At 35.6% G+C, this 26,149-nt stretch overlaps 2 protein-coding genes across 3 annotated transcripts; one reads left to right on the top strand and one right to left on the bottom strand.

The window, feature by feature from the left end:
• Positions 1-1,581: 1,581 nt before the first annotated feature.
• Positions 1,582-9,431, bottom strand: rasp (protein-cysteine N-palmitoyltransferase Rasp). The gene is made up of 8 exons (XM_071591211.1): positions 9,375-9,431; positions 9,123-9,298; positions 8,819-9,013; positions 8,520-8,738; positions 5,828-6,186; positions 3,578-3,779; positions 3,342-3,483; positions 1,582-2,990 (listed from the first exon to the last, which is right to left on the bottom strand). The coding sequence occupies exons 1-8, from the start codon at positions 9,412-9,414 to the stop codon at positions 2,884-2,886; spliced, it is 1,440 nt and encodes a 479-aa protein (XP_071447312.1). The 5' UTR covers positions 9,415-9,431; the 3' UTR covers positions 1,582-2,883.
• A 517-nt stretch (positions 9,432-9,948) lies between these two features.
• Positions 9,949-21,955, top strand: Psn (presenilin). 2 transcript variants are annotated; one of them, XM_071591256.1, is made up of 11 exons: positions 9,949-10,053; positions 10,342-10,524; positions 10,603-10,826; positions 10,942-11,083; positions 11,160-11,227; positions 11,558-11,778; positions 13,817-13,915; positions 14,303-14,482; positions 15,952-16,140; positions 20,289-20,401; positions 21,394-21,955. In XM_071591256.1, exons 2-11 carry the CDS (start codon positions 10,357-10,359, stop codon positions 21,547-21,549), a joined length of 1,560 nt encoding a protein of 519 aa, XP_071447357.1. In that variant the 5' UTR covers positions 9,949-10,053; positions 10,342-10,356; the 3' UTR covers positions 21,550-21,955. The 2 variants fall into 2 exon arrangements, with proteins under 2 accessions (XP_071447357.1, XP_071447358.1); XM_071591257.1 differs by lacking the exon at positions 9,949-10,053 and having other exon boundaries at positions 10,135-10,524; positions 15,955-16,140.
• Positions 21,956-26,149: the final 4,194 nt, after the last annotated feature.

The raw sequence follows: 26,149 nt of genomic DNA, 5'->3' as shown, positions 1-26,149 counted from the left end.
AGCAGCAATGTCAGAAGTAGTGTGGAAGTTTGGGAGAAGGGATACGGGAACATTTTTCAATTTGGAGCAGGATTTCTGGCTTGATGTGTCCAAGTCAGACTGAGAAAGGGAGGAGAGCTGTTTGGGGGAAGTGGAGTCAGGCAGGAGAGGAATTCTCCAGTAAAGACACGATGAGGGGAGAGAGGGGGGTGGTCCGCTCCACTGTGAATCAGTGTATTGAAGGGAAGAAAAAGTGGGGAGTGTGGGAACCCTGTTCAGTGGACCAACCAGCTTCATCAAGCGTGCAACGGAGGTGCAAACCCTCTGCTTGGTCTGAGGTTGCCAGGCAGGATGATCAGGAGGGGTGAGGGAAGGCAGGGAAAACTGTTCGGGGGTGATAAGGTGGGGCTGAGTTAGCCTCAACCCCCCCCCCCCAAACCTTAGGACCATGTCAAGTTTAAATAAATTGGGGAAAGAAGTGAGGGATACTATTAATCTTTATCCATTTAAGGGCAGCACTTGCCACCAAAGATTTTGTCAAAAGAAAAACATATAAATGCATACATTCATTACTGTGGTGAAGAGATACACATGTATGTATTATTATATCACTCTTGAGAAGTCCAGTTCAAAATATTCACTCAAAGAATACAAGGGGCTTGAAATCAACCAATCCTCAATTATGTTTTTGAACCTATTATAGCTAGTCCGTCTCACAGTATGGGGAAAGGAGAATGACGATGCTGTCAGTTTTAGGTACGTTCTGCATCAAAAAAATCATGGATAAGAGGTGCAGGGTCAAGATTGCTGGCATACATATAATCACACTAGGAGGTTTCAAAAACAAAACAGATTAATAGCGAAAGGCAAGGTCAGGCAAATGGAATACACCAGGGGAAAGGAGAGGAGGGGAAGTGCAATGTTATATAGTAAAGTGAAGCAAACCAATCCAATCAATGAATCAATCAATATTCACCCACACACCTATATGGAAAAGCCAGCAAATATATTATATATACATATATATATATATATATATATATATATATATATATATATATATATATATATATATATATAAAACATGAGATCACAACATATAATAAATATTTAGTAGACAAATTCTTTTACAAAATATATGAAATATTTTTTCAGAATAAATTTTGGCATAAATTAGTTGACACGAGCTTCTCATAAATTAATTATTTTTATGATAGTTTATTGTAAAATTTGAAACTAACTGCTTTATAACCTAGACTACAATTCTGTAGCTTTTTTGGGTTATAAATGCAGTTCACCACTTCCTCCTATATTTTAACCATTAGGAGTTCCACAGACACAAACACAAAGGTAGTCAGGAATATGAGGTTGACAAACACTACTAGGACCATTTATGTTGAATTTCCAAAACTTATAAAAATTTCCAAAATAATCCTTACAGCAGCATGACATGAATGGAAATGCAATCGTACAGTATTCTTATAATAGTGAAAATATAATATGAGTTAAAGTAAAATAACACATAAATTTCTTAAGCATTGGTTTTCGTTTGCACCTGGAACTTGAAAATCCATGGTTGATTCGCAATCAGGTTTTCCAGAGGTCAATCCTACCAGGGATTACAAACACACCAATCATGCTCTCGTTGGATCTCAAACCAACTTGACCTTAGGGTTGCAGCAGGTGATGGACAGGCTGTTGCTCACATATGACGAGTTTCAGCACTGGCAACTGTGGTGCATGTGTGCTCATTGCTTAACTGAGACAACAGCATGGAAATTGTTCCTGCTACGTACAACAAGTAAGAATCTCAGAAATCATGTGTACTCTAAAAATGCATATCAAGTCATCACAATGATATACTTGCACCTTATTTTGCTGCCATTAATTCATCCCTCAGCCTTATTTTAGGGAGTGAACTTGAAGTTAATACAGCTTTAATTTCCCTTGATGGGCCAATTAATGGTCCTTCAAGAATCTCTATATGATTCTTAAACACCTCCCGAGTAGAACACAGTGCAAAAGATACCTTCATGGGCATTTATTATTGCAGCAGTATAGGGAGTGCATATTAAACACTGGTTGGGACAGTGCCTGCAATTTAATGCACTGAAAACCACAATGCCAAAATGCACTTCACTTCCTTAAGGCCATCCTCCATAGCTCATTGTATACCACAAGTATGTACACTGACATGGATCCAAAGATAATACTGAAAAATATTTTGCAGTTTGTTCTGGTAGAAGCACCTTTCCTTAAAGCAAATTATGATCAATGGGAAAGCATGCCCAAATATAATATCTGGGCATAAAAAGAGTGAAAGTAAACAAATAGTAGAAAATGATAATGCCAAAGAGGACTTAATGGAAGCCAAGGACCAGATAGATTGTACACATTGGGACAATGGATTTGCCAGAGACATATTATAAGGGAAATCAGATAGGGATGGTACCCAAAGGGAAACCAAGATACAAATATTTGGTGAAATAAATAGATGTAAGATGGGAAACTATCAAGGCATATGATAATTAGCATCGGGCAAGCCAACCAATATTCAAACGAGAGAACTGATGTTAATGATGTTCAGTCATGTCACATAGCCAGATACTAGATATCTGGCACTTATCTGAGATTTCTTCCCTTAGAATTTGAGTGATGAGCGACTCTCATATCTTCAGTTAAAGAAAATAACAGCACCAAAGGGAAAGAAAATAAACCCTTCACCCTTAAATTCTTGATTTCATATTCTGGGTATAAGGATGTGGACCACCTTCTGGTTCAATGTGGACCACCAAACCCAACCCTCAGACTGCAGGATATCATATTTCTTCAAACATTTTTGATGCCTAGTCCAGCAGAACGTTTAAACAGTTCTGTTGGAACTTTCACTCTCTGAGACTGCTGTCAACTGGCCTCTTTAGTCTTTTGCTTCTCCCATTTCTTGACTTCAACTGACACATGGCAACAGCAATACAGAAATGCTAAAACGACAAGCGTCACTCCATTCCAACCTGTAAGAAAACATGAATTCATAAATATGTTTCCAGGTGAACACAAGGGTCAAATTCATGCGATAGCATTTTGCTCAACCTTAAGATGAAAGCTTTGCCACGTATTTTTCAAAGTATCACATAAAAAATCTGCCCGTTTAAGGACAAAACGTAAGCATGCTTGCAACACTGGAACCTTTTATCAAAATTAATAATTCCTTAAAGTGTGTCATTGTAAAATTTTCCTGGTAGAAATATCATTGGGAGAAATACAATAAGGACAAATATTAAGTAATCAATCACAAATAAAGAAAGACTCTTTTACCATCAAGTTAAAGGGTCACACATTGTCCAAAGTTAAAAAAAGATTACCTTCCAAAATTTTCTGAACAAATATATTTCCGATTTCCATTCCTCCGAAAAAGTAGAAGTTGGAGAGTGCAGACATCATGAGCAGTGGGCTTGCTATCAGAGCATGAAAGCGCCGTGACCATCCAACATTGAACCACTTATGCTGAAAATAAAATTTTTGCAGTTAATAATCTGGGTGGCACCAGAAGCAGAATTCTCCTCATTGACAGAAATAAGCATGATGTGGACAAACATACCTCCCAATGCTGATAAGTTTCTGTCAGATATATCGCTTTTGCCATTCCTTCTATTGTAATGCCTATGAAGTTCATCGCAGCCCAAACTAGTATGTATAAATTTGTTCCATGCCAGATGTACACAAAGGCAAAACACAAGAATGATGCATATAACTTCCTTGTGAGATTTCTTCTTTCTCCACATGCAGGGATGAATATGTACCTGAGAATTGGAATGAAACAAGAGCATTTTCATGATGGAGGAAGTGAAGAACATCCCAACAGAATAATTAACAGAGAGAGAGTGCAGAGGAAAGGAAGAGCTAAAAAAACATGCATTTAATGGAAAATTATAACTACGGTGAACACATATTGCTCACTTCACACACACAGATGCTAGTGTCTCCTAGACTAGGTTAGTGTCTCCATTGCTGCTGAAGTTTCAAAAACTGACTTGATCATCGTCCACCGCCCTCTGAAAGCCATTTTGCCAATTTCACCAAAAACCCTGCGGATGATGATAGAGTCGGTTTTCAACATGTCGGCAGCAATGGAGACACTTACCTGGTGGAAGTCCCGTGAGGATTTCACTCAACAGATATGCTGGGAGAGCACCCGATTTTTCAACATTGGTGCTGATTTATAAGAGCACATAAAACCAAGGAGAGGCTAATGCAATTAACTAAAAAGGAAATGACATTTCCAGCTTGCAGCCTTTAAAATTGAAATTTATCAATTGACAAAATGTATGATTTATTAAGAAAAAAACTACTGCAAACATAGATTCACAATGCCGCTACTTGGAAAATTTATTGATAATGTTCCAATTGTTTGCTCAGTACCCTCAGCTCACAGTCTCACGACTATTAACATGCATCAACATAATTATTGACTACATTATATACTGCACTGCATTCAATGTCTATAGGTAATACAATTAGGCATTTATAGACCTGCCCTGCTGTTTCACCACTTTGTTCTTATCTCTCCACAAATGTGTAACATGGATGACTCTTTGTTTCAGTTCACTAGTGTTCCTATAACCAATCTCTGTAAAGAATGACCTTGAACTATCAAATAAGGTTATACATATATGTACTGTGAAATGGCCATGCTTGCTACAAGATAAAGATTTGGGATAACTACATATGAGAGACTCGTGCAAGGGTTTCGTTAAGGAATTCTTATAAGGTAGGCATTTCAGGATTGGAAGCAGACATAGGTAGATAAAAGTTAATTTTCTAAAATGAAAAATAATGGAGGCTATGTATTGAAAAACTAGGTAAGCCAAGATAATGAGGAGGAATTGACTGAGAAACTCATGAGTACTTCCACACCATATAAACTCTATTTTAATACCATTATTGATTAGTAAATTTGTCTTGGCACTCCAATAAAAGCTCAGATTAATGAGTATACAACTATCTACCAGATGAAGATAACTTTTAGGGTTAAATCACAAATTGAAGCTTCTCAATATGAACACACCATCAGTTGAATTGACCGTAGATGGAAAGGTGGAATGCAAGAACAAAACCCATCTGGGTACTCATAATTGCATGTTGGATTCATACTGATGAGAACTAAAATTGTGGAAAATTTTGGACAATGATGTCGATCTATTTGTAAAATATGAAGAGATCGTAACATATTGGTCCCAAGAATAATAGTGCTGCTTAATTTAATGGCGTTTATTTTTATTACATTGTATAAATTGTTTCCCATACATATATTTCCTCAAAATATATTTTAAATGGAATGAGACATTTTATGCTATCTAGAGGGTCATTTCTATGCCAATCCCAACGTGGCAATTAGTGGCGGGCAGATAACAGATAATATTTCTAAATGTAAAATATATTCAATTGAATTATGAACAAAATTCTGGTTTAAAGATGCACTCTCCTCTCCATTGTCTATCTTATTCCATTCAGTTGCTCCCCACTCTATTAATAATATTCTTAATTAAAAAACTGCATTTTTTACTACCAAAGAGACACTTTCTAAAGACGCAACAATATGCTTTCTTGCATAAAAAATTTATTTTCCAGAGAAAACTTCTGTTTGTAAGTTTTTTTCAGCCATTTTTAAATTATCAAGGCAATCACTGGTTTGAAATGTGACTCATGATATTAATAAATAAACATTTATTTAATGTAATAGACTGATAAACCACTGCCTATAAGAACTCACAGAAGAAAAAAATTTCTTCAAAAAATATCAAACTATCTTATTTAATCGATTGCACATTCATCAGTAGAATACACATACCTTACAAGAAAAGAATAGAGTCCAACATCAAAGTACTTCCACATATCTGAGTAGAGATGGATCCGTCCAATGCACTTTGGATGGGGAGGAGCATTGTATCGCTCAAGACGAGAAAATGTGGCAGGTATTCCGTACAGGACTGTGTACTTGTTCATGAAGAATTGCCCCATGCAGTACCCCAAACCAAACAGAGTCCATGAATCCATCCCATAGACAACATCTGGTTGGTATGCCAATGCACTGAAGTAAATATAATGCAGACTGATTTCATTGAAAACTGCCCACCAGCAGTAGCGAATCATGTTAAGTACAAAGGATGTCAGAAGCTGCCTGTCTAACTTCTTATCAGATCTTGATGCCTGCCAAAATGATTGGTACATGTGCTTTAAGCATTTCATTAATAAGAGAAAGAAAAAAATTAAAAGCTAGAGTAACTGGAGAAAGGATAAGCATGCAGTGGCTGGTAAACAACATATCTACGATTCCATTAAACAAATAAATCTAATTAAGATACAAATCAGTAAGAAGAAGAGGATGAAAAAGTAAAACATCAACATAAATATAATTTGAAATAATGGCCTGTGAATTTAGACGATTTTAAAATAGACATTCTTGAACAAATGAGGAGACTTTTCTATGATACCAAGAGGATCATCATTGAAGGAAGAATCAGAAAGGATTTACATACATTGTATAATGGAGGATAGCAAAAGTGATAACTATTCCCAAATGAGCAATTAAATAATGAGACCATTAATAAAAGCCAACCTCTTGAGAATGGAAAGAAAGGAAATATTGCAGTATCATTGGAGTAATTGCCATTATGGCAAGTTCATATCGATTAAAATACAGAAAATGCTGAGCATAGTCTCTGAGGCAATTTCAGTGCTATTAATGCACTCATCTCTGTGGGGTTCAGCAGACTGTTTGTTCACATTAATGACAGCAATCAAGTTTATTACAAGAGTCAATAGAGAAATGTTTGAGTTTTAAAATTTTCAGGGGGTTGAGCTAAATATTATTTGTTGAGGAGAGCAAGAGAGTGAAAAAACCTGAAATATTACATAAAAGAATAGACGAATGTCTCCTATAATTAGTTATCTTGAGTGGCCAACTGTGGAGCGAGAAATATGCAGATGCTGCATCATTGGCAGTGCTCTCCTTTGAACAAATTTTACCACATCATTGCTCATTTCGTCCATGTCATGTGGCATTTAAGAGGCATCACAGTTCATAACTTGAGAACAAAATCATAACCAAATGCCAAATGGAATACGAAACATGTTCGTATGTCGAAAAGTCCCAATGTTGAGTAGTTTGCAAGTTAAGGTACCACTGTTTATGAACTGTTTCAAACAAATACTACATGGCAAACACTTCTTCAGACCAATTTGAACCCTATAGTGTGGTATAAACAAGAATGATTAAGGTAAAAGGCCATTGGGCCAAGAGGAGGGAATGTTTAGAAAGGGTACTTGAATGCTGCCTTTAGTATTTTAACTTAATTGAACACAAAAAACAGGAGAAATATTTCACTTTCCCACTATAGGAAACACCCAAAGGCTCTAGCAGAGATTTGGATTCATTAATTATGGAAGTGAGTGTATAACGTCACTGTTTCAAAGGTTAATAGCAGAGACACTGTTGGCAAAATTGTAGTGTATTGATCAAATTACATAATTTTGGTCAAGATTATTGATGGCATTTGTAGAAACTTATCAAAGGTACCACAAGATAACATAAATGCAGCTAAATAACATTTTAATACAAATAAATAAGCCTATTTTACTGAGAATTGAAATTTAAACATTGTTCATCATAGTTTAATTTCCTAAGCTGATCTAATCTCACAAATATTAACTGATGAGGTTCATTTTTCTAAATGAATTGGTAAAATTATCAGTGGCATGTTTCTCGAGCCCGCAATTCGGTGTACACATCGATTTAATTTGCAGATATGCTGTTCGTCATGAATGGTAGAGCCCCTGCATATTGTCTTCCTCTTCACGTGAGTAAATTTGAGTTTTATATCACATTTTGGACTTTTCAGATGGCTCATAAATCAACACGTAGCATTGAAAAATTTGGCCCAGGTCAAGGGTCATAGGTTTTCAAGAAAATTTAAATTCAACTCTCAAGTTGAGCCAACAAGAAAAAGCCACATAACAGGATACAAGTTTGACTTGAATCAGAGTGGATCAACTCAATATGACAAGATCGGTACAAAAAAAAAAATATATACATATATATATATATATATATATATATATATATATATATATATATATATATATATGATGGAAGGAGTGAGGCTTTAAATAGTGCTATGAGAATGACCTGTGCCAACAGAAATAGGGGCTGTTGGTTTCAAGCATAAAAGCTATACGAGAACCTACTATCTCCTCTTTAACCGTTCACTCCACAGCTGGAAACAAAACAATAATGGCTGTTCTATCAGATAAGATGGCTTGGAAGCCTTAAGGTTAATTGCAATACAATAATGAACACTTATTAGTTCCAAGCTTTGCTATATCTAAACAATACGTAGAAAGGCCTTAAATATTATAGTTACATGAAGTAAATCTCTCTAAAACCTAAAAATATTTTGAATTGGGCCCCTATATTGCTCTCTAAATAAAACCAACCAATATTTTCCGGAAACATAATTCAGTCTATAAAAAAATGTACACACCCCAAGCTGAAAATCTTTGTAAAGCATGACTGGTCCAAAAAAGAACAAGGGCAAATAGAATACATATGCCAAAAGATGCACAAATTCTACTTTCCACCGTGCATTATTAAATTTGTCCACTGTGAATCTCTCCAAACAATAACTGATGCAACGTATGTGAATCCATGACAGAGTCACTGAGATTAAATATTGAGAATTTTCTGGCAGCTGATGAATATCCTGAAATGTTCACAAATAATATTTAATGAAATGAGTACATTTGTGGGCTAAAAAAAATGGGTAATATGTGAAACTCTTACCTTAAGCATAGTGACAGGATGCATATTTAACACAGTTAGAAGCAATATACAAGATAACCATATCAAACTTTTACATCTCATCTGTAAAATTATATAAAAAACAACTGGTTGTGCCATCATGATCAACAATACAGGTAACCCAAAGAAGTATATAATGCATATACTTGCTATCACGAAATAGGTAGTCATAAGAAACTGAAAATGTAAAAGTAATTATTAAAAACTGACTCAATGGTTGATTAAAGATGACAAATGGAGGAATTAAGCATCCTCAACTAGAATTCACTTAGAAGTATATATTTACCTGTCTTCCAATGTATCTGACGAGCTCCTGAATTAAAATATGTATAAAAAACCATGGCAGTAAAGAGCATAGAAAGGGAAACAGTGAGTTCCATTCAAAATCAGACGTGTCTTTCATTCTGCTAGTAACGAGCCACCCCGGAGAGAAATCATCATACTGCGCATTTTGAATAAAACCTGAAATTATGAAATGCCAGAGGATTACACATGGAAATTTAAGGATGATTTTATTTCACGCGAAACGTACACTTACTGTTCCCAATTCGGTATACTCTGTATATGGAATACATCATTCCAATTATCCATACACAAAAATAGGATGTAATTTCCAATTTGCTAAGGTCGTTCATGATGCCTGTACATAGAAAAACGGACTATAACCAAGAAATCCACATAGGTGACCAATCAAATAGATTATTCAGAACAATGTGCATGAAATATGCTTCCACATAAAAATCTTACCTAAAATAACTTCAAGGGTTCAAACAGAAAAATTATAGAAGGGTGATGACATATTTATTGCTTTTCCTGGAAGTGCCGTTCAAAAGTCAACATACATAAATCTCACGATAAATACCATTCAATGTTCGTAAGACAATGAAATAAATTATTTCTACCCACTATTGAAATCATTTGTTTCAGAAATGAGGGAAAACAACATTAAGCATGTGTACTGACTTTAAAGAATAGTAATCTTAAGTAATTTATTTTCTTAAGACACCAATATTCATCTGACACAATAAAAACTTCAATCAAGTCTCCCCCCAATAAAATGGACGAATGTGACGCACATGTCGTCATGTCAATTGTTTCGCATCAACGGGAGAGAAAACTCCGTTTCCATTTGAAACACTTACAGAAACAGTGCAATCGTAAAAACAATGGTACAATCCGTTTATCTTTCCATGCTCTCTACGAACTGCCGGAAACAGGTGATTCCCTTCCTCATCCTCCTAACCTCACGTTCCGCTACATCTCGCCCACCTACCCAATGGAAAACAGTTGCGAATAGTATTTTATGGGTTACGCTGTGATTTGTTTGTTGGTGAACGTAGGGAATGTGTGGGTAGTTTCTTCGTAATGTGATGCTTACGATTAGTGAAATAAATAATTTATAAATTCTGAATAATGCTGTGTTTCTCGTACGTGAGATACCAAATTGATAGAGTTTAGCTGCATTTCAGTGAATGTGCTAATAAGACATTTTTGTTCTTCTGGAGATAACGCAAGAGTGAATGTCAGATAGTGAGGCAAGTGAGACTGAACAAGCCACTGAATACACCTGCCTGATGGATGCGCATATTGGGGAAACTGTTCGTAATGAGAACGTGAGCGACAGAATACATCGAAAGCGACGTCCCAGACCTAATTCCAATACACAAACTGGTACCAGTGGAGATGGGGTGAGTCATTATTGTAGATCTTGTTCGTTATTACTTAGATTTATTTGGAATATATTTAAAGATGTTATTGCATTTCAGGTTCCTTCTCTCCAGGAAAATGGATTACCAGATTCTTCATCAGCAGTTCCTGGGCCTATTGATCCAGGAAATCCGGCAAACGAGTGGCAAAATGAAGAGGAAGAAGAATTGAAATATGGTGCGAAGCACGTAATTAAATTATTTGTTCCTGTTTCATTGTGTATGTTGGTTGTAGTAGCCACCATAAGCTCAGTGACATTCTACACGACGAAAGATGTTTATCTGTGAGTATCTCTTGTATTCCATTGATGAACAACTTTTCGGATTAATTAAATGTCTTATTATGGCCAATAATACGGGTCTTCTTGATGAAGATGTTCACGTAAACCTTTCTTGCAGAGTATACACTCCATTTCACGAAGATAGTCCTGACACAAGTACTAAAGTATGGAATGCTGTTGCTAACTCCATGATCCTCATGGGTGTCATCGTACTCATGACTGTTATCCTAATAGTACTGTACAAATATATGTGCTATAAGGTAACTGAAGTGAAAGTGATTAGTTTTTCTACATTTTGTTTTGTCAGTTGTACACAATAACTTAATTTTTTTGCAGATAATACATGGCTGGCTAATTGTGTCATCTTTAATGCTGCTTTTCATATTTTCGTACTTATACCTGGAGTAAGTAGATTTTAAATAACTTTATTTGGCAGTATAATTTACTTAACCTTGGCAATACTTCGACACTAGAATGTATATATTTCTAAAGATTTGGCTCGAGTGAATTTTATAAGAAGTATTGCGTAATCAAAACCAGATTACTGACATATTTATGAATTCATTTTATCTAATAGACCTGTCAATTCTAGATTTTTATAAGGATTTTGGATGTGCTATCTATCACCTGCTTCATTTTTCATACATAATATATTAATTAATTTCCTAAATATTGACTTTCGCATGAATCTGGGGAACTTAAATTGAACTTACTTAAATACATTCCTTTTTCAGGGAAGTGCTGAGAGCATATAACATTCCAATGGATTATATCACTTTATCCATTTTAATGTGGAATTTCGGTGTAGTTGGCATGATATGCATACACTGGCAAGGACCACTAAGATTGCAGCAAGGCTATCTGATATTTGTTGCTGCCCTCATGGCTCTGGTTTTCATTAAATATCTTCCTGAGTGGACCACCTGGTTTGTCCTGGGTGTAATTTCAGTCTGGGGTGAGTAACTTTTACCAATTTTGGTGTGATGTACTATCAAAGTGTGGTATCAGTTATTAAGTGTGGTATTCCATGCTAATGCATGCCATGGAAAAATTCATTACAATGTACACATTTTGTTGCTGCTGGTAGTTTGTGCAATGTAGGAAAAATTTTATGAAAAACATTAGCTGGAAGAATTACTGCCATGAAGGTTTTTATTTATATTTTCACATCGCGATACAATAAGCAGCAGTCATGCCTTAGGTATCAGCTATGAATATTTCACTTTAAAAAATTATTATGAACCCAAGGATCTCAGTTTTTCCCGGCGTATTGTATTCAGGAAGTTCTCTCGGGTTTCCCACCGGGTCAGCGTGGTGTGCACCGACGTTTCGACGGCTAACTCTGCCATCGTCTTCAGGGTGAAGTGCAGAGCAATGAATTCGCCATGTATTTATACCCTGTCGTAGGGTCAGGTGTCCTCCGATTGGTACCAATCGGAGGACACCTGACCCTACGACAGGGTATAAATACATGGCGAATTCATTGCTCTGCACTTCACCCTGAAGACGATGGCAGAGTTAGCCGTCGAAACGTCGGTGCACACCACGCTGACCCGGTGGGAAACCCGAGAGAACTTCCTGAATTATGAACCCATTTTATAAGATTCCGTATTTCCTTTTTACTGTCAAATTATTACTCTGTAATACTTAATGTTTCTATGTGATAGTGTCATTTAATCAATAGGTTAATAAATAATATCTCTGTATGCGTTAAATCATGTGTAACAATCAAATTGTATGTACTAACGAAAGGGAAATAGTGGGGCAATTATCTTGGGTTTAACATTTGGAGATGTAATCTCCTCAAAAATAATGTTAGGTGACCATCCCAAGTAGTTATGACTTGGAGATTGTTAGTTGTGCCTGATGCAAGGGATATTGTTTATTTTGTGAGGATTTGTTCATGCTGTATCATTGTAATTGTAATTCAGCGAAGACATTCATATTTTGCTGGTTAAGTTGCAGGTGAAAATAAAGTCAGTCATTCTCTTGTGCCAGTTTAATTACAATTTTGGTATATAATGGATGCAATCCAGTTGTTCCCTCAGAAAGGTGATGAGGTTGATGCAAAGAGAGGCCTGTTTCTCAAATCATCAAATGAATGTATACGTTCTGAAAAAATACAAATTTCTAGTGAGAAATATTTTTTAGTGCCGAGTTTTTGCATGGTTAATAAACTATTAGGACTTGAAAATTTACCTGTAGCTTTAAAAAACAACTCCTAGATCTCCATATTGCTAAACTTTTATTATGGAAATTCTACAGTTAAAAATGTACTGCATATATCAAAGTTGAGGATAACAATAATTATTATTATTATTTTGACAAAGTTTTGTTGATAACGGACAAAATAGCTTCAAATATTTATGTATGTAAATCTGGGATGTTCTTATATTTTATTCACCTAACAAAAGTTAAAAAGGAATGGGGATAACCTGTCATGCATCACTGTTGTCAATTAAAACATATGGTTCGGATCTTTCCCTAAAATTCTTGGACTCCTGGATAAAGCCACCAATTAGTAAATCCTTGAAAAATCCTTGTTGGGTAAAACCTCTGGGATTAGGAAGATAGGATGATAAATTGAATAGATATGGTATTTATTGTTTGCCAAAATCAGAGTTAAATCCTGAACATTGAAGAAATAAAACAATGTTTACAGTTTCCTTCTTTTCTTCAAGTATTTGTTTAGTTATATCATACTTAATCTTTCCATGTATTCTAAGTGTATTCTGTCTAAGATTGTGCTCAGTTTTTTAATTCATTTGTTAATGTAGAAATTATTGCATGTACTCAAGAAGTATGTTAATAATGTGGAATTCTCGGAAAACAATTTTGTTCTTGAAAATGATGAGGTTCTTCGAATCCATAATGGGGAAGCATTTAGATGATTGTTGGCCAACCTATTACATATGTAGATGATCTTATTTTAGATTACTGTAGATAAATTGCTGGTGACCGTCATTGGTCTTATTTTCCTGATTACTTTCCAGATCTTGTGGCCGTCCTTACTCCTAATGGCCCACTCCGAATCCTGGTGGAAACTGCCCAAGAAAGAAATGAACAAATATTCCCTGCCTTGATCTACTCCTGTGAGTGCCATATTTCCTATCAGCTAATTTCTAAAATTCACTCAGGGATAGTTAACCCTTGAGTAAGTCATGCATAATTGCTGAAAATGTATGACTGCTACGGTGTCATCTATTTGCTGATTAATAAAGTTTAAAATCACCTCTTTTTGTGGTGATGCCATTAAATAGGATATTGAATATTGTAGTAATTAGTAAAAGTTTTATCATTTGTTGATATAGTATAATTAACAATGCGCTTATGCATTTTCTTGGTTCCTTGAATATTCTGTTAGCTTAGTCCTGAAAAAAAAATGTAGTTAAGAAATATTAAATTTGTTTTGGAAAATCATGAAAGTAATCTTGAAATGTTTGAAAGTGCTCATGAGAACGTTGCTCTTCCCATGGCAGCGACTTTCATGTACTCGTACCTGAATGTGGTGGAGGGGGAGGAAGAGGGGAATGCAGAGAGGGAGCCAGCTCGCCCACCTCGAGCTGCCGCCAGGGGGCGTAGTGCCGAGGGAGGAGAGGGTGCCCAGCGCAGACCACAGGAGCAGCCAAGGGCTGGTCGACCCACTGAAAGTGCCCCTGGTGAGTACACGGTAAACTGTAATTGTATTTTGTTTCAAATGGGACAACTGGCATCCACACGGGCGAACCTGGGGTATGAGCTCACTGGCAGAATGCATTGAGCCAACTTCCAAATGTTACATTTATTTTTTATTTTTCTTTGTTTCTCAAAATGATTAATCACAGATGTAAAGAAGTTTTTTGATGACTTTGTTAGTTTGGAGCTCTACTTTGTGAAAATTCATGATCACTTTTTTTCAACTAAAAAAATATTATACTACCGGTTTTGACAAATAGGTGACATCAGTAGGTATCATGTCTTATGATGACGCCTATGTATGTATTCATGTATTGATATTTACTAATTTATACTAAGTAAGTGAGTATACTAAGCTATAGTACCAAAGAAGAGAAGAGCAGTTCTGATGGGTGAAGCCTCAGAACTGCTCTTCTCTTATTTGGTACTGCTGCTGAAGTGTCAGCCTATGAAATCACGCCTAGTGCAAGGAGGAAATTGACTAATTTTTGTTGTGACGAAATCCATTCACTCTGGCAATGAAACCATGGAAGAATATTTTGTAACACATACTGTCCTGAAGCACTGTAAAATAGGTTTTGATTTGATGTTTGTAACACTAAGAAAAATCAGTGACTGCTTGATTGGCACTCCTTTTAATAATTTGGAGAGTTTTTCAAATTACATTGGAGCCTTGCTTAACGAGCACCTTGGATAGCCATTTTGTAATAGTTATTTGCATAGTGAGCAAAAATATTTTGCCTGAAAACAACTCGCTTAACGGTCAACTTTTTTCATAACGAGTAATGGAGAGAGGGTAATTTCTGGAATGGTTGTGTGCATGCTACATCAGTCTGTGTTTAGCACTCCTTCTGCTGGCTTCTTAGTGTCGCTAGTGATTACAGGTATTTCCAAACTTTTGTTCAGACATATTATTTGTGAGTTTGAAACTCAATGCCACTGAGAGCTCACACATGCACAGAGACAATGTTATGAACAACAAATCAGGAATCATCGACAGATCCTTTTTTAACTTGTTCCCGAGTGTAAAAGTACACTGGCAACACAGTACAATAGAAAACACATCTCCCACACTTGCCCTCCCATCCCTTAGTCTTGCCTCCCGTCACCCCCAAGAAGCCGGTCCCCTTGCTGCCTCCTCTCACTTGAGCGCATTCACTTGTGCTGCAGGCAGTACTTTGTCACTGTTGTCTTTCCCATTGTCAAATTCTCACTCCCGTTGGTGGTAACCTAGTTGATAGAAATATCGATACAGTTCTTAAAAATCATTAGTGGCTATAGGATCGACACCTTGAAAAATGTTTTGACAATAACTTCATTGGTTAAGCATGTAAAAGTGAAAATTCTTCTTTTCTCACATTTTACCCTTTTTTGCTTGTGACCCTAGGAAAGTGTAAATAAGGGGTTTTACTGTATCTGAATGAATATTTGAAACACTAACCTTTTTTGGCAGAAGCTGACCCAGAGAGCGGATTCTCACAAGAATGGATGGCAACAACCGAGAACCGCTCAAGGCAGAGACAGAGGGAAATAATTGAGGCATCCGGTGGTAATGCTGGGAATTATGGTTCGACAGCGGTCCAGTCTACAGGGCCGCCAAGGGGGCCGCCTGGTGAATACCGAGAACTTGAGGAGGAAGAGAGTGAGTTTTGGGAGGGAGGACTGGTAAAAATTGCATTTCCCAGGAATAAAAGGCAATAAAGTATTGTTGTAGTCTCTAGGTATGACATCTTGGGATTGCAATAATGTATAAATATTTAGTAGAATACCATTGTAGTAAGTAAAATGGTAAAAAGATAAAATCCCTAGGCACACTCATTGTTACCCACCTATAAATCAATACATCTTGATAAATGAAACATTTTCTAGTATCACTTGGTGGAAATTCTTCATATTGAAATTAAATTTAAAATACTTCGCCTTTCCACATAAACCTTTTATAATTTACAAGATGAAATCTTCACTTTTCTTTACATAGTCACTTCTATCCAGGACAACTACTGCGTTACCTTTGTCTGCCTTGGAAACAACAAGGTCTTCTTTCGAAATTGTGTCTTTGATTGACAGCAAGGCTTTATTGTCTTTTGTATTTTTTAGGATTTTATTAGATGACTGCAAGTTGGTAACAAAGGATTTAATCTTTGAGGCGATAGGTTCTTTCGCACCGGAGACATCTTTCCGAAGGGCCAAGTCTGAATCCACAGCTAGATTTTTTAAATCACGAATCGAAATGGGAATATTCGGACAATATTTCAGCCCTTTGTTCAATAAACTAAGTTCTACAGGTTTGAATTTATGTTTGGAAAAATTAACCACTCTGTCGTTGAACACATGTGGGGTCGTCGTCGTCGCTGGGGATTGTCTGTCTTGGGTCAAGGCAACTAGCTTTCTGGAGATAACCTCCTTTTTCGTGAAGATGATCTCACTTACTTTTTGGCGGACACTATCATCCAAAGCGATCCATTCAGCCCAATGGAGAGAGCAGAGAGAGAGCAGGAGGTTTATGTGGAAAGGCGAAGTATTTTAAATTTAATTTCAATACATCTTTATCATCATAGAAATAAGTACAGCCAACCTCACTAATCTGGTAACCCGCTTAATCCGGACAGAGTCTGGCCATTCAGCGCCAGTGGTTTCTTTATGGGGTCAAAAGATGTCTGAACTTAAGTGATGTTGATATATATTTTTGCCTGCAAGTTTCTTTGGACATGGATGAAAACCATATTTGAATAGTTGAGCTAATGATAACAAAGCAGCAGTGGGAAATGTATCTTTGGAATGTGTTGAGAAGCGTGCTGGAAATTCAGTTAAACTGTCTAAGGTCATGTGGAGAGCCTGGATGCTAATCTTAAATTTTATAAATGAAACATTCGACACAGGCATGCAGCAATATTATGTAAATTTGGGAACTCTATGGGGGATTGTAGCAATGGGAGCGACTACGAAGAAGCAAATAAAGTAATACAAGTAGCTTTTTCGAAACATTTACCTCTTCTTCCCGTACATCTCCACAGCCCAGTAAATCATCTATAAATGATTGAAAGTAGGAAGCATGTATGTACATATATTGCAATAATTAAATATTTTAAAAGGTCCTCATCACTTACTTCACTTATTTTTAAAAAATTGCATTTGAATATAAAAAATAAACATATTATAGGTTTAAAACTGAACTTAAGAAGCTGCTATTAATCAATTGCTATTACGTTGTGGATGACTGATAACTTGTGGTTGTCAGATGTGTTACTTTTGTAAATTTTATGTTGGGTTTGGCTGTTATATTACGTTGAAATGTGTATTTTCGTTTATTGTTCAGATTCCATTTTATTTATATCTTATCCACTATGTTCTGTATCACATGCCTGACTGACAGAACTATATAATAAATAAGTGATGATTTAACAATCACTTATTGGATAAATCTGCTATGTTTTCTGAATATTATAGCATCACTGTGTGCATTTCACATCATAGGAATGAGAATATCAATCAGGAAACAATTGATATTGTAATATATCATCCATTTCCATGAGTTTACACTTCCATAGTGTGCATTTTAATATTGTTATAATATGTATAAGGTAGGAATGAAAGTGGGCGGGGAATTCGTAAAATCAGTTAGGTTTGCTGATGACCAAGCTTTAGTTTGTCAGTCAGCCAAGGGGCTGCAAGCATTGCTTAGTGAATTGGAAATTCAGTGCGACAGGTATGGGATGAGAATCAATATTAATAAAACAAAGGTTATGCGATTCTCTAGAAAGAAAAAGGCTAAGCTAAACATTAAAATAGGGCCAAACTAAAGGAGGGCAAAAACTAGAGCAGGTAGAACAGTTAACGTATCTCGGTAGTGTTTTGGACCAACATGGTCAAAGTAGTAAGGACGTAAGGAGAAGAATTGCGCTAGGCAAAGAGGCTTTCACAAGGAGGAGGGAGTTGATGACGGGGACGTTGAGTAAGGATGTTAAGAAAAGACTCGTAAAAACTTTGATATGGAGCGTAGCTATGTATGGCGCGGAAACGTGGTCATTGAAGCAGGAGGATAGATGTAGACAGGAGGCTTTTGAAATGTGGGTGTGGAGAAGAATGGAGAGGGTGCAATGGACAGAGAAGAAAACAAATGAGGAAGTACTTGGTATGGTGGGCGAAGAGAGGGGTTTGTTGGGAGAAATCCAATGAAGGCAGGAAAATTGGATGAAGGGGGTATTGACCGGCAGTGGGATGTTGAAGACTGTAATTGAGGGGAGAATTTTAGGCAAACGAGGAAAGGGAAGGAACAGGATAGGGATGTTAGACGGAATGAAGAAAGTACTCAGAGCTGAAGAGGGACCTGATGTAGAGTAGGAGGTTGTGTTTTGCTAGGGGTCACAAATTATTTAATTAGTAATTATGTCCATCCAAAAACCTACCTTAACCAGTAGATTACCTAATAATAATAATAATAATAATATGTATAGTACTTTTTGGCAGCCAATCTTGGTGATTCTGATAGTTAGTTACTATGAGTTGTTTTACTTCATTGCCTATAGTTAATGTGTCAAATTTTGGAATGGGTTGAGAATTTAATATGTTAATGCATAGAATTTTAAAAATTTAACTTTTGACTCTTAAATACACATTTATTTAGGTGTGCAGGCATATATATATATATATATATGTGTATTTGGCCAATGTGGCTCATCTCTTTCTTCTGGCTATGCGTGCCACGAAACGCACTGTTCTTTTCCTGTATGATGTTGTATGAATTCTAACCACTGTCCTTTCCTCTTGTGTATTGTCTGTTTCTCCTTTGGTGGGTGAAACAGCCCCCTGACGCCATCTCTTGGCTAAAGAATCGGGGCGCTTGGCGACATATAAGACCCACGGATCTCAGGGTAAATTACATATCCTCGATAGCTCAAGTGGTTAAGAGCATCCGCCCGGCAAGTGGAAAGATCCGGTGTTCGAGTCCCGGTTGAGGAAATATTTTTACTCTTGTGATCCGTTCGATTCCGCCTTCCCCACCTCTATTGTGTTCGTCCTTTATACGTGTTCCTATCCCTTTTCCTTATATATGTTTCTGTATATATGAGTATTTATTCGCCGTTTGGCGGGATTTCGTGTTTGAATGTATATATATATACTATATATATATATATATACACATATGTATATATATATACATATATATATAAAATATCTTCGAAATGGAACGCTCATCGGCGACACACAAATATATAAAAACACAGATGTAGATTTTTAGAATATAGAGACACAAAGAAAGGACACTCACAATTTGTTATTTTACGTTTCGACAGCACGGCTGTCGTCTTCAGAATGGCGTTCTCGGGGAAGAGCGGAGAGGATGTGCGGGGGAGAGGTGGGGGAAGGAGAGGTAAAGGGACCAATAGGAAATGAACAAGGGGGTGGGGGGGATATGTAGGCAGCCAATTGATGCATTCAGTGGGCTTGGTTCAGCCCGGGCGGTTTGAATGATTGAGCCACCCAGATATGCGCCATCTCGCGGGTTCTCACCTCATATATATATATATATATACATATATATATATATATATATATATACATATATACATATATATATATATATATCATGTATATGTCCAAAAATGTCTTATGGACATCAGATGTTGTTGTGTCATGTGTACAATGGAAAATTGCCATCCTTAATACCATTGTGATAAAATACTAATTCGAGTCATGAAGTTAATTGAAGGGAAGATCTGCTCAAAATTGTCATACTTACTTTCTTGGATACTTGGCCACATTTTCATCCACATTTCTCCATGGTTTCAGGGGGAGTTAAGCTTGGACTTGGAGACTTTATTTTTTACAGTGTTCTTGTGGGGAAGGCATCATCCTATGGAGATTGGAATACAACCCTTGCCTGCTTTGTGGCCATTCTTATTGTAAGTAAATCTGAATGAAAATCTTATTCAGTAATATTAGTTGTTGTGACTGTAAGGTGATATTAATTTCAATGAGATGTGGAAATTCATAAGGTTCAGGTTCCAGATAAGTCATCCATCCTTCCAATTTTCTGTGATATTATTTCACATTGACTCATTGAACTAACAAATTTTTGGGACTTTCTTAGCGATAAACAGAGAACAGAAATATGAATCTTTTATAATGTGTACTAAACATAACTTTGCATATTCATGGATGGTTTCAGTGTTTATGGGACTTTTCCAAAATAAACGTATGTTTTTGAATTAAAGAACCAGATAGAGCTTTGAATTTCATTGTTGATATGCAGGGTATGGCGCTTAAATCAGGACAAATGAAACTTTTGTTTGAAAGCAAATTTATTTAAAAAAAAAATACAAATGAAAATCCTTTTACACATAAGTAGTGGTATCTGTCAAGAGTGACATTACTCAATATAACCCCCTTCAGCTGCAATGACCACCTCCAATCTTGTCCTGAATCGATCGCACACACTCTTTAAAACAGCGCTGTCTATATTCGCAAATGCTGCTACGATAGTGGTGCACAGAGATGCGACATTGGGGTGCCTCGTCTTATTGGTAGCTCTGCAACTCTCTTTTGACTACGCTGCTAACATAATAGTCAAGGGGGTTCAAGTCCGGGCTATTCGGGGGTCAGAACTCCTTGGACCAGAACATGTCAATGTTATCTGAGACCCAGTTTTGGACTAAGTGACTCGTATGAGCTGGTGCACCGTCCTGTTGAAAGACATATTGTTTCCCCAAGGCCACAGTTTCCATCCATGGTTTCACGACATTCTTCAAAATTTGCAGATAGACTTCTATTGTGATAGTTTGTCCCTTTTCAAAGAAATGTGGCGGCATGATTTGTTGTTACCTGGAGGACTAAATTTTGTGGATGAATATTTCTTATGAAAGCATAAATTTGAGCTTGGACGTCTTTGTTTCAGGGCTTGTGCTTGACACTGTTGCTGCTGGCCATATTCAAGAAGGCCCTGCCTGCACTACCCATCTCCATCACCTTTGGTCTCATCTTCTACTTCTCCACGAGGGAGTTCGTCAAGCCATTCACTGATAGCCTGGCTAGCGAACAAGTTTTTATATGAGATTACATTTTTTAACTTGTCTAAGACTCATGATTCACTCCATAACAATGCTTTCATGTCACATTAATAATTATTTTGTGAGCTGAAGCCAAGAGTTAATATTTATGTAAAAATAATAACCTATATCAATTAATTTGCATAACCTTATTTTTTACATCCGCAGAAATGTTTTTTTTGTATGAACTTAGTTGATTGAATGAAATCAACAATTATCAGATTTCTATTGAGTGTCACATAAGAAAGTTCTGCTATGCCAGTAATCACATGCTACGTTTTAAATTGAATTAGAACAGTTATATTGGTTCATCTGATCATCAAGATGTTTGAATATTTTATTTATTTCCAAGTGTTGGTTGAACTGACAATCATTGTTTAAAAGTATTTATAATAATGAATAAAAATGTTTTTCCAACAGGAGTTATGCTTCATTATATTACATGAGGATCCTTTAAATACCATGTTTTTTTAAAAGTGTATGCCCTTAGTTTTTTCCCAATGTTAAAAAATAGTTGATATCCATTAGGGGGGATTCCTATCAAGAAGTATCAAGTGAATGTAACCTGTAAAGCTGGATGGAAAAATGGTAGGTGCTTTTTTTGGTGAAAAAAATATGATAAATATTTCATATATTGATAGAAAAGCAGGGAGATCTTTCCTTCACATCTGTGAACAAACATAAGCCAAAACAAATTAACTTTGGTGTAACTTGCACAAATGACGAGGGATTGAAAATGAATCAAGATGCATAAACACATTCAAATTATTTAATAGAAAAATAATACACGGTGAAGCAACTTTAAAGTAATTTCACATAATGTTAATGATAAGGCTAGTTATAAAAATAAAAGCCACTATCCAAATTTCATTCTTACCCATGTTGTGATTTATTCAATTAGTTTTCACTTGACCACAAATAAACATACATAAGTAAAGAAAGATAATGCATACTTGGATAAGAAATCATGTTTAACAGCATCATCATGGAAACTGGTCATGCTAAGAAATTAAATTACATATTATAGAATGCTGATAAAGTACACATCCCATGAAGTAGGTTGGTAAGCTCAGTTAATCTTCACAATTTCAAAAACCACTACAGCAAACACTTGATAAACTTCAAATAACATGTAACATTGAAAAATGAACATTTATATATATACATATAGGAGGTGAACATTTGTTTATTCAGCTATCTTTAATTGATCAAGCACCATGACAAAATTAGATGTTCACTATGAGGCTAACCATTTATTTATTCTATCAAGATGAATAACTTCAGTTAAAATCCTTAATAAAATTCAACTAGTTTCGTATCATTAATTCTTTCACTCATTTAACCAACAAAAATAAATTCCAACAAGCAGTTAGATAAATTCCTTTGAAAAATATATATAACTAGAACCTTCTCATTCCAAATTATCTTCTATAGTGGCAGTGAGTATATATATATAGCCAACCATTCTTACAACGATGCCTACACAGAAGAAGACTTATAGATTTACACATACATATTTTTTTATTACAGCCACTGGTAGTAGAGCAGTCTTAAGCTATAAAATGCAGAAGGAAGAGGCATTTGTGTGGCATCACAATAGACAAGGTTGGTCTAGTAGCAAAAGACATAAGCAGCCTCACCTTAACTTTGGGTCATGGTTTTGTGAACAAGGATATACATACAATATATAATTGAAATGTACTATTGGCAAACCATTCCTATTCACCTCACTCTTTTAACACTCAGGTTTTACGCCAGAAGCCGCAACGTAAGACAAGGTTTCCCTCTCTGTGTATGATAGTTAACCACACCAGATTAGTTCATCTCCCCTGCCTTGTGTGCTCTGAATTGATTAGCATTCATTCATGCTGATATTATTTCTACTGAGATGCCTCAATGTTCCGAAATTAGCAATTGCAATTTATTTTCACATTAAATATTTTGGGGCAGAAAATGACCCTTGAAGACATGAAAGAGTGACTCGCCAGAATAATTCACATTTTTACAACCAAATTCCTACAGTGATTAGTACATCATTTTGAGTTCCATAAGTAATATTCCATTTTGGTAATAATGGAAGTTATTACTGGAGCTCATTTCTCTGTAAGACCATTAAAATATTTATGACAAAAAAATACACAGATTTTTTTTAATGAGAGAGCAAATATATTACATTGAATAGTGGCATTTACTAATTCTGAAAACCGTTAATATGCTTTGCAATTTATTATTTGCTTTACTAACTTCTGAAGGAATATGAATTTATGGTAATAGTAAATTCTAGGTAGCTGCAAGTAAAATTTATTACTGGCCCACAGTCTTTGAGGTTTAAGTCAACAGCAAATTAAAACTTTTAACATAGAAATGCATACCTATAATGGTCCAAAACCAGGAAGTATATTACACACACTAAGGGGACACAATTGTGCCTAGAGTATTGCCTTTCATGACTGTCCACTTCACAACAAATCTGATTTGAAGTCCCTGACATCATTAATATTAAACTATCCAGGAAAAGATTTGAAAATACATTGCGATAATTCTTATAAAAGAATAAAATTGCACTTCACCCTCAAGCTGGTTAAATTTTGCAATTTTTGCTGCAATTTTGTTACAACCTGGCAATTGTTTCACTCTGGCATAGTTGATGTTATAAAATTAATATCTTGAAACTCAAAAGTACATATTAAAATTAATATTTTATACATATCAACAATATTATTTTAAAGATATCTGGACATTTCTTCCAGCAGCTAAGAACATTTGCACCATCAAAAGTAAACCATCTAACTTTCATGTTCCCCCAAAAATCTCCTCAGCATATTGCAAAATTTCATATAGTTAATACAAGTTAACAATAGTTAATGTTCCACAAATGACTATTTTAAATTTCAGATAATGCTACTGAGACATAAAAAAAACAACTGAGAACCTTCCCAAAAGTTCAAATAACTTATTGCTATTCAATAAGAGAGTTATGTGAAAACTAGAATGAGATTTAACTTCTGCCTTCAATGGAATTATTCATTGATTTAATACCACAGTTTTAAATGACATTTCTAGCTATTCAGGAATTCTGTCTGACTAAACCAGTAGTTCGATAATAGTTACTTAAATTGAACAGTGTATTTCATAATTGACATACTTCTTAGTTGTGAATTTCAAGATGAATCTACCACATAAATGACAAATAAAAATGTGCTGTAATTACATTGATATTTTATTGGTGAATTTTTATTTGATCATGGAATTCGTTAAGTCATACATAACAAGAGTGGCAGAAAAAATCCTTCAGTGATATTTTTATATGTAACCTGTATTTTATATACATAAATGTTCAGGAAATTTTGCCCTCATTTGCCTTGATTCCTTTCATTCTCTTTGTGATATGCCTTGAACTAGTCTTTTGCTTCATGCCTTACAATTAAAGCTCTTCCACTGGATTATGAGAATAACATTTTTATCACATTAAATCTGCAGATTAGCTTCTGACATCAACAGATATTTGAATAATAGAGGTGAGGCACATTGATATTTTTTTAAATGAGGTGTTATAAGACGAGGGATAACTGAGGGAGGGAGATGATAGGAAGGGTAGAGAACTGACATTGACTACATATATAGGTAACCTCTCAATTTTAGGCATCTGAATTCTACATATCTCCTCCTTATCCAAAGTGATCTCAATCCCCATGGAGTCTCATCGGAAGTTCCTTAGTTAATCAGGACTAGTGTACCAAATCATCTCATTAAAAGGAGAATCGTTTTTATTAGATTTTGGAAATACCATATGTCATTTGGCTTGGGTGCCAGTTTCTTCTCCATTACTGCCTCATGCATATCAAGGCACTGAGGAGTAGAAAAGGTATCATCTACAGCTGTGAAAAGAGATAGTTGCAACAAACTGCAAAAGTTTTAACAGTTTTAAGGTCACTCTAAACCAACATATGTTATGGAAAATTTGTAATTTGGAAGGACTTTGTAGTTCATGAACAACAGCTTATATCATGGACTAACTTACAAGAAACAGTCTTTTGACAAAAAAAAGACTCAGCAGTCATCTTGTCTATAGTGCAACAGTAATAAAGCACATTACGGAAGTTGTAGCAATTAACAATATCTATAATTAATAATCATTTGCTCTTGACATAGCATACTTTAAAATATGCGGCTAAAAAAATTACATTCTAGTCAAATTTATCTGCCGTCAAATAAGCTAATTTGGGAAATGCTGACACAATACAGTGACTGTTAGTATTTGATGAGGAAATATTTAATTTTTATGAAGATGGAAATGTTATACCAAGGGTCGTGTATCTAAGGTGTCTTTGTTAACCATGATTTACAACAATCTGAGGCAAACACAACCTTAAATATGACTCTCATAACAGGCCTGTGTGCAAATATACTTCATAGCTCTTTCACTTTTCGACAGCTATAACTCAAGGTTCTTAAGTAGTCTACATAACATGAAAACAAAGTGAAGTCACATGAAATTTTAAATGCCTAGGGTAATATTTTAAAGAGTCGGATGGCCCCAACAGATGTTCTCTCCGAATAAAAACATGATAGGTCTTTATTTATCCATGAACAATTAATAACCAC

This window comes from Hetaerina americana, unplaced genomic scaffold (genome assembly GCF_022747635.1).
Source record: "Hetaerina americana unplaced genomic scaffold, ioHetAmer1.1.p SCAF_44, whole genome shotgun sequence".
Taxonomy (NCBI): Eukaryota; Metazoa; Arthropoda; class Insecta; order Odonata; family Calopterygidae; genus Hetaerina; species Hetaerina americana.
This window is presented reverse-complemented; position numbering and strand designations above follow the sequence as displayed.

Coding starts and splice junctions, on each gene's coding strand:
- rasp (XM_071591211.1), bottom strand. CDS start 9,414: ATGATGTATTCCATATACAGAGTATACCGAATTGGGAACA. Junction 9,299..9,374: donor AGTATACCGAATTGGGAACA/GTAAGTGTACGT, acceptor TCATAATTTCAG/GTTTTATTCAAAATGCGCAG. Junction 3,484..3,577: donor AAACTTATCAGCATTGGGAG/GTATGTTTGTCC, acceptor TTTTATTTTCAG/CATAAGTGGTTCAATGTTGG.
- Psn (XM_071591256.1), top strand. CDS start 10,357: ATGTCAGATAGTGAGGCAAGTGAGACTGAACAAGCCACTGAATACACC. Junction 13,916..14,302: donor CCCTGCCTTGATCTACTCCT/GTGAGTGCCATA, acceptor TTCCCATGGCAG/CGACTTTCATGTACTCGTAC. Junction 14,483..15,951: donor ACCCACTGAAAGTGCCCCTG/GTGAGTACACGG, acceptor CTTTTTTGGCAG/AAGCTGACCCAGAGAGCGGA.